The 12320-nt window shown below is 52.6% G+C and overlaps 1 protein-coding gene across 1 annotated transcript; it reads right to left on the bottom strand.

Annotated features, from left to right (window-relative positions):
- Positions 1–571: 571 nt before the first annotated feature.
- LOC147959670 (uncharacterized) lies at positions 572–2109 on the bottom strand. The gene is made up of 2 exons (XM_087532811.1): positions 1416–2109; positions 572–591 (listed from the first exon to the last, which is right to left on the bottom strand). The coding sequence occupies exons 1-2, from the start codon at positions 2107–2109 to the stop codon at positions 572–574; spliced, it is 714 nt and encodes a 237-aa protein (XP_087388937.1).
- Between the last annotated feature and the right edge of the window lie 10211 nt (positions 2110–12320).

Here is a 12320-nt window from a genome sequence, read left to right as displayed (position 1 = left end):
TAGGCACTTGCCAAATCTTAATTTCTATATAATGTTATCTCTTGAGCCCATGCTTGTATCCTATAACCTTTGTACTTGCATCAGCATATTAATGAAAAAGTCTAGTCCTTCCTGTAACTCGTGCACATGTACGTTCGTGCAGAGGCGAAACGCCTTCTTAGTGTAAGTAAACGAGTCCTTCCGACAAGCCACCTTGTTGGCACCCCTTGCGCCTGCCGGAGAATCACATCTGCCGGGTTACAGAAAAAGGGCCCAGCCCCCCGTCCACCTCTTTTTGATAATGGTCACCACGACCATTCTGACCGAAGTAGCGTTCGAGTCAGAAATGGGAGCCCCCGAGTCCTTAAAGACGAGTGGCAAGGCTTTCTAATGCACAAGTCACAGGTTATAAATATGAATGGGCAAGAGGTAAACTTTATCTGTTTGGTTTGCCCGGGATCGCCGTGCCAGGCGGTCTTCTCAACTTCTTGCCGGAGCCAGGTCCTCGGTGGGATCGCGCATCTTTGCCGTGACTGGATAGAAATGAGGACAAAAGCACGGAACCTCGGTGGTCCACTAACATTTACTGGAATCAAAAAGCAGTAGAATACCCTGGACAAGCATGCATATACGTATATACACAAACATGGAAATCGAGGGGAAACTATACATACTAAGTGATTCTTCCACTGGGTCCACTTCCGGCCACTTTGTGAACTTGTCGATCGCGACGTACAAGTACTCAAAGCCCCCGGCAGCAAGGGGAAAGGGGCCCAGTATGTCGAGATCCCAGACTGAAAATGGCCAGGAAAGAGGGATTGTCTAAAGAGCTTGGGCGGGTTGGTGAAGCTTCTTTGAATGGAACAGGCACGCTTCACACTTGGTTACTAGTGTAGTTGCATCCCGGAGGGCGGTGGGCCAGAAGAAACCTTGCCGGAATGCTTTGCCGACTAGAGCCCTTGACCCTATGTGGGAGCCAAACATGCCTCCATGTATCTCTGCCAGCAGCCTCAGTCCATCCTCTCGAGGAATGCACTTCAATTTCACACCGTTCGGTCTTCTCCTATAGAGTGCATCATCCACGAACTGGTACCTCCTGGACCAACGGGCTACTTTATTTGCTTCTTCCTGCTCCTCGGGGAGATCTCCTGTTTGGAGGAAACGGACGGTGGGCTGCGCCCATGCCAAAGCATGGGGCTCGACGGCAAGGGATAAAGGCTCATCTTCGACCGTAAGGGCAGCTGCTTCTATGGCCAGGGCGTGAGGCCCTGCCGAGGGTTGCCGCTCTCCGGGGAGTTTGGGACCCCCGGCAACGTCCTCGCCGGTAGCTCCTGGGAGCTCAACGGGAAAGTACTTGCCGGGGCCCGCCTTCCTTTGTTTGTTGTATCCTGCTGATGGTTCAACGGATGGGTGAGTTAGCTGAAGCACAAACGTACCTGGTTCCATAGGCAACTTAAGGGCAACACGCTTTGATAGGTTGTCGGTAATGCCGTTCTCCGCTCGAGGGACATGCTCTGGTTGCAATCCGTCAAAGCGCTCTTCTAACGTCCTCACTTCATCCACATAGGCCTCCATCAACAGGCTCTGGTAGTCCTTGTTTACTTGCTTGACGACGAGTTGTGAATCACCTCTGACGATGAGCTTTCTGATTCCAAGGTCTGCCCTGATCCTGAGACCGGCCAACAACCCCTCATACTCCACTGTGTTGTTCGTCAATTTTTCTCGGGGAAAGTGCATCTGGATTACGTACTTGAGGCGCTCTCCGGTGGGTGCAACGAGCAACACGCTGGCACCAGCACCTTGGAGTGAGAAAGCTCCATCAAAGTACATAATCCACTCACTGCTCGTCTCCTTGCCGGGAAGGGTGGTCTCTTGAATCTCCTCGTCGGGCATTGCGGTCCATTCTGCTATGAAATCTGCCAGGGCTTGGCTCTTGATTGTTGAAGTACTTTCAAACTTGAGGCCAAAACTCAACAGCTCCAACGCCCACTCCACAATCCTCCCGGTCGCGTGTGGGTTGTGCAAGATTCGTTGCAATGGGATGCGCGTGACGGCGGTGATTTCATGTGCTTGGAAATAGTGGCGTAGCTTTCTCGAGGCCACGAGGAGGCTGAAAAGTAACTTCTGCATACCGGAATATCTTGACCAGGCCCCCTGCAAGAGGGAACTAACAAAATAGACTGGGTGTTGCACCATCTTCTTCTTCTGTCCCACTTTGCTCATCTGCTCAGACTCCGGCTTGCCGGGATCGGATCTTGCCAGGGGTTCTGTCTTGTCAGCGCCAGACCCTGCCGGGGATGGCCCCGACACGCCACCCGATGGCTCCGCTGCTACTGCTGCCTCTTCCTCGAGTTCCCTCTATGCCACCAGCGTGGCACTGGCCACTTGATTCGTTGCTGCCAAGTATAGCAGCAATGACTCTTGCGGCTTGGGTTCGACTAGTATCGGCGTGGAGGAGAGATACCTCTTCAAATCTTGTAGTGCGGCCTCTGCCTCCGGAGTCCACCTTACTGGACCCGCCTTTTTCAAAACTTTGAAAAAGGGGCGGGCGCGCTCAGCAGATTTGGATATGAATCTACTTCGGGCGGCAACACAACCGGCGAGCCTACGAATGTCTTTGAACCGCTTCGGTGCCTCAATCTACTCGATCGCCTTGATCTTGTTGGGATTTGCTTCAATTCCGCGCTGAGACACAAAGAAGCCAAGAAGTTTGCCGGACGGGACACTGAGCACGCACTTCTCTGGGTTGAGCTTGAGGTTGATCCTACGCAGGTTCGAAAATGTTTCTTCTAGGTCTTGTATGAGAGTGGCCCTGTCCTTGGTTTTGGCCACTATATCATCCATATAGGATTACATATTTCTATGTAGTTGGGGCTCAAAACCAATTTGAACCCCTTAGGCAAACGTCGAACCAGCACTCTTCAACCCGAAAGGCATCCATACAAAACAGTACGTACCACATGGGGTGATGAACACGGTCTTCTCTTCGTCTTCTTTCATCATGAAGATCTGGTGGTATCCTGAATAGGCGTCGAGGAATGACAGCAGGTCACACCCAGCAGTGGAGTCTACAATCTGGTCGATGCATGGCAAAGGTAAAGGATCCTTCGGACAGGCTTTATTGGTATCTGTGTAATCAATACACAGCCTCCACTTCCCATTTGCCTTACGCACCACCACCGGTTTGGCCAACCACGTGTGGTGGAGTACTCCTCTAACTAGGCCTGCCGCCTCCAACTTCCTGATCTCTTCTATGATGAACACTTGTCGCTCCAAAGCTTGCTTCCTGACCTATTGCTTGACGGGCCGCGCATGAGGACAGACAGCTAGATTATGCTCAATCACCTCCCTGGAAACCCCGGGGATGTCGGATGCTTGCCATGCAAACACATCGACATTCGCTTGCAGGAAGGTGACGAGCGCGCTTTCCCATTTGATGTCGAGGGCGGAGCTTATGGCGAAAGCTCCGCCCGTGCCGTCCTCCTTGAGGGACACCTTCTTGGTCTCTGGTGGTGCAGGTTTGGACTTCTTGCTCTTACTGGTGGTGCTCTCTGGAACGTCCTCAACAGGAGCATAGCACTCCGAAGAGGTGCGCTTGCCGGAGTGGGTGCAAGAGGTCTCGTCGGAAGAGATCTTGTCGAAAGGGGTCTTGTCTGGAGCTCCAGCGGCAGGGGCAAGTGTCTTTGCGGCAGTTGCTGCAACTGCCTCTCGGTAAAGTTGATCAGCGCAGATGAGCGCATCTTTCTTGTCGGAAGGGACGGTGATGATGGTCAGCGGCCCTGGCATCTTTAACATGTTGCAGGCGTAGTGGGACGCCGCCATGAACTTGGCCAGCACTGGGCGGCCAAGGATCCCATTGTATGGCAAGGGGATCTCGGCGACATCGAAGACGGTCTTCTCCATCCTATAGTTCAGCTCGCCTCCAAACATAACGGGTAGCGTGATTTTACCTTTAGGCTGGCTACTTCCTGGGTTGACCCCTTGAAACGTGCCCGTCTCTTCGAGGGCTCCATCAGGAATCTGCAGCTTCTTGATCACAGCGGGCGCGATCAAATTCAGACTGGCCCCACTGTGAACCAGCACTTTTGTCACCATGAGGTTGCGTATCATTGGCGAGACCAACAACGGCAAACACCCGACCGTAGTTGTGCGATCATGGTGGTCCTCGGTGTCAAAAACGATGGGCGTGCGGGACCACGTCAGGGGCTTCTAGGCACCAAACGACGGCTCTGCTGCAGCGATCTCACGTGCCCACTACTTCACCTGGCGGTGTGAGGTGTGCAACGAGGCGCCACCGTCGACGCACAGGGCCTCTGTAGCCTTCTAGAACTCGTGCTCACCGAACTCGTCGTCCTTGTCGTGATCGTCATCCTCCTCTTTCTTGTCGCGGCCCCGGGCGGGCCTCTCTTGTTGGTTATCTTTCCCGCGGCGACCCCCTTGGCCGCCACGCTTCTTGCCAGATCCCTCAGCACCATCATGACCTTTCTCCTCTTCTCTCCTTTCATATTTAGCCTTCTGCTTTTCGACAAGCAGCTCAACCTGTCGGCAGTTGTGGAGGTCATGGCGCTTGGTGTGGTGGATCTTGCAATACTGCTTGTCGGAGCCTCCTGGCTTTGCCGGCAGCCGCCAGGGCCAAGCAGGCGGGCACCCGGCAACCTCCTTTCTTGGGTCGTCAGCCTTGGCCTTTTTGGCAGTGCTGATCTCGCCGAATTCCTGAATGGCAAGCACAGTCTTGCCCTTGCGCTTCCTGTTGCGGCGCCGGCCCTTCTTCGTCGGAGCGGCGGAGTCTACGTCTGTGGAGTCGGTTTCCGCACCAGGGTCCTCGCCGGGGTACTTCCTCCCCTCTTCAGCTCGAGCACATCTATCGTCTAGAACTTAAAGTTCGGCCACATCCTTGACCTTGTTCATCACCAACTCCTCACGCATCTTGCGGTTGCGCACATTCTGATGGAATGCGATGATAACTGCAGCGGGATGAACATCTAGGATGTTTTACTGCAACCGGCTGAACCTTTGTATGTACTTGCGCAGGTTTTCTCCTTCTTTCTGGGGGATGATGTGAAAATCGCTTGCTTGGCCATGAGCTTGGTGGCCTCTAGTGAAGGCGCCAACAAACTCATGACACAAATCCGACCAAGTAGAAATGGAATCCACTGGCAAGTGCATCAACCACGACATGACATTGGGTTTGAGTGCCAATGGGAAGTAATTGGCAAGCACCTTGTCGTCACGGGATCTAGCAGCTTGCATCGCGATGGTGTAGATGTTGAGGAACTCCTACGGGTGGGTCTTGTCGTTGTACTTATCGCCAACATCAGGCTTGAACGTGTGGTGGGAGGGCCACTGGAACTGCCGCAGCTCTCGGGTAAAGGCTGGACAAGCCACCTCGTAAGGCAGGTCGCCAGGGCCACCCAGCGTCGGGTGGTCCATAGTAGGCCCCGCACGCCGATCTGACTGATGGCGCGTCTCCCATCGTCGTTCGATGGTAGTTCGAGCGTCTTCCTGGGCTCGTTCTTGAAGGACTTGACGTTGGTTGCGGCGGGTTTGCGGGTCGGACGACGCGGTGGAAACGTTGTCACCGACGTCGGGTCGACGGGCCGGTGGCTATTGTTGTGGTCGCGGTGGGGGAGAGTGCACCGTGGTCATAGCGTCTATGACCCCTCCACCGCCAACACGCACCGGCTTGTCAGGACACCGGTGCGCGGTTCGTGTCGGGAGTGGCTCGTCTTTATTGGCGAAGCTGACAAGGCTTCGGATGGTGGCTCCCCACTCGTCGAGCTTCTCCACAATGGGGGGAAGTCGAGGAGCAGCTGCACACGCGCCAGCGCTTCTGCTGGCGTAGGCGGCGGCGAGATCTCCATAGACCATGATGCGCTCCGACATCTAACCAGGTTAGAAGGGGCTCGGTCACGATCTCGTGGTCGCACGCTGGCCTGGTTCGTCCTGCGAGTGGCGCATAGGACTCTTTCCGCGGTGGTGCCCAGGGGCTCCGGCATCGCGGTGTTGCTAATCGCGCGCGGCCTGGGAAGGGCGTGGTGCGAGCACCAGCTAGGGTGCCGTAGAGACTGCGCCACCCGTGGGCAGCACGGCCCCGCCCCGGAGCCAGCGGCGCGCGGCTCACCTGGCTCCGATCGCCAGAATGTCGTGGACGCTCGCGGTCCACGTCTTCGGCTCCATCCATCGGTACCCGGTCGTCTGCTCGTGCTGGCGCGGACAGGCCGGCCCCGGACGAACCGATCGCCATGATCCCCTTTCTCTTGGGGGCCATGGTGATGATGAAGTCGGTGTGCTAACCTTCAAACCGGATTTTCACAACTGCGCGCCCCCTACCTGGCGCGCGAGAGATGTTGGGGAAACGACACCTATGGGATCATTGGGGTCCCTTTTTGCTAAGGTTGGCAGGCACGGGGTGGTGCAAGGAGCGGGTCTAGAAGCCATCACGAAGATAGTTTACCCAGGTTCGGCCGCAAGGATGCGTACTACCCTAGTCCTGCTTTGGTGTATATTTGAGTGTTCTTGAGTTCTTGAACTAGCTATGATGCGTGCTTGTCCAAAAGATCTGAATCCCCTCTCAGTACGCCACGGGCCTCCTTTTATAGTCAAAAGGGGCTGCCACAATGGCACATAGGAGGTGGAAAGGTACACAGTGTACGAGCTTATCGACTGTCATCACAGGACAAAGTGCATTCAATGCACTACTTAGGTGTCCACTTGCTTTATCGGGGGCGGTAACGAGGCCCCTCCCGTCCGTCGTCGCTCCGCCTTACTTTGACACGCGTCCAGGCCAATGAGGCATGCAGCGCCATGCAAGCTGGCAGGCTGCTAAGTTGGCGTGGTGATAGGGTATCCACGAAGATCTGCATGCCGCCACGCTGGTGCATGGCTGGTTGGATTAGTATCCACGTACTGCCACGTGGGTTCTTGCTTCAGTTGGTGGGTTGGCCGCTGAGCTGGGGCGGCGTTGGGGCGGCAAGGTCTTGCCGCTATCCCGTGTATATTCCCGGCAAGGGTCTTGCCGGGATCTTGTGAATGCCCCCGGCAAGAGTCTTGCCGGGGCCTTGCGAGCGTCTTCGGCAGGGAGCTTTGCCAGGGCCTCGTGGGCATCCTTGGCAAGGAGTCTTGTGATTTTCTTGTCTTCTGGTCATCATCTAGTCTTGTAGACTCTCTGTCTTCACAAAGATTTGCATGCCACCATGGAGGTGCCTCCCGAGGCTCGGTTCCAAAGGGGTCGATGGTGTTGGAACCCTTGGGCTCAAGGGTGACGGCTCTGCTGGTGTCGGGCAAGTTGCCCCGGCAAGGCTCTTGCCGGGGCTGCGGAGGCCGCCCCAGCAAGGGCCTTGCCGGGGGAGTCCACCTTGCCCTCCTGCTCTTCGTGTTTCTGGCTTGGCGTTGTTCTTGTTGTCTTTGCACTTCTACTTCCTTCCTCTGCCCCGCTAGGTGTGGCCACAAGCGCGGCTCCAACTGCCCGCGCAGAAGTAAAGTGGTACAAAATAGGACACCTCCTTTTGTGCACCGACAGGTGTGATCGTTTCTCGTTGATTTGAGTGTTTACTCTCATTTTCACCTCGTGTTTCCCCTCATGTTCTTCATAGGATCCTCTCCCATCATGAAAGATCAGCCCTAGGGTTTCCACCCTATATCATATTGGTATCATGATGTCGGTGCAACAAAACCTGTTGTGTGTTCCCCTGACTGTACACAGGCTCAACAACAAGGTTAAAACAATTGAGATAAGGCCAAGCAGAAGAGATAACTTTTTGAGAAATAAAAGGGCAGATCAAGAAGACCAAGAAAAGCCAAATGAGCGAGATATCACTAAGGAAAAACCTCCCTTACCTAGCAGGCGAGCCCGGTCAGGTCGAGGCCGCACCGAAGACAAGTCTCAAGACTCCCCCGGCAAGATTGCCTGGGGCAACGAGGGCGAATCACCCCGCCAAGGCTCCACCGCTCCACCTCATAACAACGCAAGTCACGTATTAGTGTGGTCTCGAGCCCCCAGGTGGTTAAGTGGCTGTCATTTGGCATGTGGCAGCCATTTCTGAGGAAGAACACCTGTAAATGACACCTGTCCAGAGGCGTGTCACGTAGATAGGCGAGAAGGTGGTTGAATAGCACGGCAAGGCTTGCCGGGCTACACCCACGGTGTGACACTAAGGGGTGCATTTAATGCGCCTTGTCTTGTCTGCAGAGTTAGGTATGATAGCACTATGGCTATCTAATCACCGGATAATGAATGTTTTGCCACTGTGGTAACTCCTTGACCTATAAAAGAAGGGCCGTGGCAACCTTAGAAAGGTTTCGGGCCCTTGTACTCTCATACGCGCGTAGCTGCTCTTGGCCCGAGGCGACCCTGCCGGGCTAGAGCACTACACCTCCACTACGGTCCTTTCATCAATCCACCAAAGCAATAGTAGAGTTTTATGCCTCGTGGCAGCCCGAACCTAGGTAAAATCTCCTCATGTCATCACTGCCGCGCTGCTCTACGGCCTCCGCTCTTTGTGCAATGTGCCCTTCCCCCTTGCCGAACCACAAGGGGCTGATGGACCCATAGGTGGCCGTGTTAAACCATGCCATCTTTGGCATGCCAGGTAGGGGGAGCGCTGGTGGGAACCCAAGGGTGTAAGCAGCGCATCATCTTCATTATTGTCTTCTTTCTTGTGATGACCCGAGACCGACGGTCCAGAGGACTTCCATGGATTCCGAGTTTCGCCGTGTGATTTATTTGTTTGTTGCGTTCATCATCTCATCATCCGCATTGCATCTGCATGTTTTCATAAAACTTGCATCCGTTCGTAGTTGCCGCGTCCCCCCCTTGCCTTCGTTGACCGTTCCGAGACCAACCGGGTTTTCGATTCCATCTTGTCAAACCACCTTGCCTCTCTGCATAGTGCACAGACCCCCCTCGCTTGCTTGTCCGAAACTTTCCCGAACCCGAACCGGGTTGTTGTTACTGGTGGGTCCAGATCATCCCCGAACATCCCCCAAACATCATTGATTCTTTAATGGACTCTCCTAGTCTACTCTTTCTCGACCGTCCGATCTTGATTAGGTGATCCAAAATTCCCCCTTTCAATATATATAGACCACCACTAACCAAATGTAGATAAACCCCTAATCTCTAGGGATCCTACCCTAGCGCCGCCACCTTCTCCCTCGGGATCCCTCCCCGATCCCCCGGATTCAGCGAGCCAGCGCTGCCGCCCATCTTCTCCTCAATTTCAGCGCCGCTTAGTCGCCGCCTCCACCTGCCTTCCTTGATCCACCTCGCCCCCTGCTTCCCTGAGCCCATGCAGCCCTGCCCCGAGCACCCCCGCAAGCAGCAGAAGCTCCGGCGAGCCCTGCCGTCGGTGACCCCCACAGGAACCCTCTCCTTCCTCCCCTGCTTCTTCTTCCTTCCCAATATTTCTCCCCCTCCTCTCAACATCTCGGTCTTGCCTTTCATAGGAGCTTCTGTCGTCGTGCCATGGATGGCCATGGTGTTCCACGCTATGCCCAATCTCCTCTGCAAGCCTCGCCATCAGCCACCTCGAGCCACCATAGCTCACCGGTGAGCACATCTAGCCACCTCGCCTGTTATTCCCTCCTTTTAGTTCCCGTTTCTTCTCCCTGTCTCTCCTCTCTGAACTCTCTCGCTCTTTGTATTTCTTCACAGGAGCACATCCCCAACGTTGGTCCTCGTCCACAGCACCCTAACGCCATCGGCCTCCTCCGCCAAGTCCTCGCCTGCGTCCTCCCGTCCAGCGTCGGGATGAATGGCAGCAGCTCCAGCCTCGCCTCGGCCCTCCTCGACCTCCTTCGTGCCGGATCCGTCCCCCTCGTCCATCCACTCGTCGCCGGAGGTCGCCGCCATGCCCTGCATCCCGCATCACCAGCCTCCGTCCCCTGCTTCGTGAACGAGATGGCTAGCGCTGCCCCCACGTTGACTTGGTCCAGCGCCAGCGTGGACAAGTGCCGCGTCGCTCGCGCAAGCCCTCCTCTGCTTCGCCTTCGTCGTGCAATAGAGGCGAAGGTGTCCCGATGTTTCGATGACAAAGATATCGTTTTCTGTGGGAGTCGACTTTGACGATCCTACTACGAACGTGCGAAGACGTCGTGCCTTAGCAATCGCTAAACCAACTTCCGAGGGTTATTGACCACGCCAGAGCACGATCAACCTGACCACGATGGTCTATTTCCTGCGAGCAAACGAAGAACAAGCAAGAAACTGATATTGCGATATGGATGTTGCGAATAAAAGAGGAAAGCTTTATTGATCAAAGGTGGGGTTCTGTGACATCTTGGTCTGGTCGTTGGACACAAACAAAGTACGCGAAGTTGCAGCGATGGCGAACTTTTAATCTAAACAAAACCCAAAGTCTAAACGATGCCCTAAGGGCTGTATATATGGAGGAAGAGGGGGGAATTTCGTGGCCCTTGGAGGAGGGGTCTGAAACCAACCCTAACTCTTGTTTCCCCACACATACGGACTCTAAAAACAGCCTATACTTAAGTATTTCAAAAATACATGGGCCTGGCCCAATAATAAGGTGATGCAGCACCTAGAATAGCCTCGGGACGAAATTTATGAAGTGGCATCTTGTATATTTCGTCCAAGGCTTCATGCACTCCTTATGGTGGCTTCAAAGTCCTAAAATCATCACTTGTAACTCCGTTCTGGATCCCCTTGGCCATGCCATCATCTCCATGCTTGGTCTTGCTCCAGCGTTCATCCCTCTTATCCATGCTAGGCCCTTCATTTGTAAGCAAAACAAATGTATCCAATTTAAGTAGCATCATACTCTCATGAACATTAGAATCATTACCAAGAAACGATAGTACCTGATAATTTAATTGGCGTGCGCGAGCTCTAGTAATTGGTCCAGTATGTATAGCAGCAGCTGGGGCTGTGGGTGTAACAATGGTCCTCATCGTCCTCCCCTTCTTGAAATGAAGTCGTCCTCGACGGAAGCTCATCTTCCTCACCCAAATAAGGTTTCAAATCTGCAATGTTAAAGTTGGGACTAACCCCAAAATCTGCAGGCAGCTCAAGTTTATATGCATTATCATCTATTTTCTCTAACACCTTAAAAGGACCATCAACATGTGGCATTAGCTTTGATTTGTGCAAATTAGGAAATCTATCCTTACGCAAATGTAACCAAACAAGATCTCCATGTGCAAACACAACATATTTTCTACCCTTATCTCCAGCAAGTTTATATTTAGCATTCATACGCTCAATGTTTTCCTTAGTTAACTAATGCATTTTTAAAATCAAGTCAGCACGTTCTTTAGCATCAAAATTAACCTTCTTTGAAGATGGAAGAGGCAACAAATCAATAGGTGCACGAGGTAGGAAACCATACACAATTTCAAAAGGGCACATCTTAGTAGAAGAATGCAATGAACGATTATAAGCAAATTCAATATGAGGCAAGCATTATTCCCACATTTTCTTATTATGCTTCAAAACAGCCCTAAGCATAGTAGAGAATGTTCTATTGACTACTTCAGTTTTTCCATCAGTTTGGGGGTGACAAGTAGTACTAAAAAGCAGTTTAGTCCCCAACTTAGCCCATAAACATCTCCAAAAGTGGCTAAGAAATTTAGTATCATGATCTGGAACAATAGTATTTGGCACACCATGCATGCGAATAATTTCATGAAAGAACAAATCAGCAACATTAACAGCATCATCGCTTTTATGACGTGGTATAAACTGTGCCATTTTCGAAAATCTATTCACGACAACAAATATGCTGTCCCTCCCCTTCTTTGTTTGATGTAAACCTAAAACAAAGTCCATAGATATATCCTCACAAGGAACACTAGGTACAGGCAAAGGCATATATAAACCATGAGGATTGAATCGTGACTTAGCTTTTTGACAAGTAGTGCAGCGAGCAACAAAACGCTCAACATCCTGTCTCATCTTTGGCCAAAAGTAATGTGTAGCAAGTATATCCTCCGTCTTCTTGACGCCAAAGTGTCCCATTAATCCTCCTCCATGCGCCTCCTGCAACAACAAAAGACGAACGGAGCTAGCTGGAATGCATAGCTTGTTAGCACGAAACACAAATCCATCGTTAAGAACGAACTTGTTCCAAGTTCTCCCTTCCTTACAATTCTGCAATACATCTTTAAATTCAGCATCATGCACATATTGATCTTTGATGGTCTCCGAACCAAATATTTTAAAGTCAAGTTGTGAAAGTATAGTATAACGATGAGACAGTGCATCAGCAATAACATTTTATTTACCCTTCTTGTGTTTAATGACATAAGGGAAAGTCTCAATGAATTCAGCCCATTTAGCATGTCTACGGTTCAGTTTTGCTTGACTTTTAATGTGTTTCAAAGAT

Source organism: Triticum urartu, chromosome 7A (assembly GCF_056163025.1).
Source record: "Triticum urartu cultivar PI428250 chromosome 7A, HENAU_Tu73, whole genome shotgun sequence".
Classification (NCBI taxonomy): Eukaryota; Viridiplantae; Streptophyta; class Magnoliopsida; order Poales; family Poaceae; genus Triticum; species Triticum urartu.
Note: the sequence above shows the minus strand (reverse complement) of the source record. Positions and strands in the feature narration are given on the sequence as shown.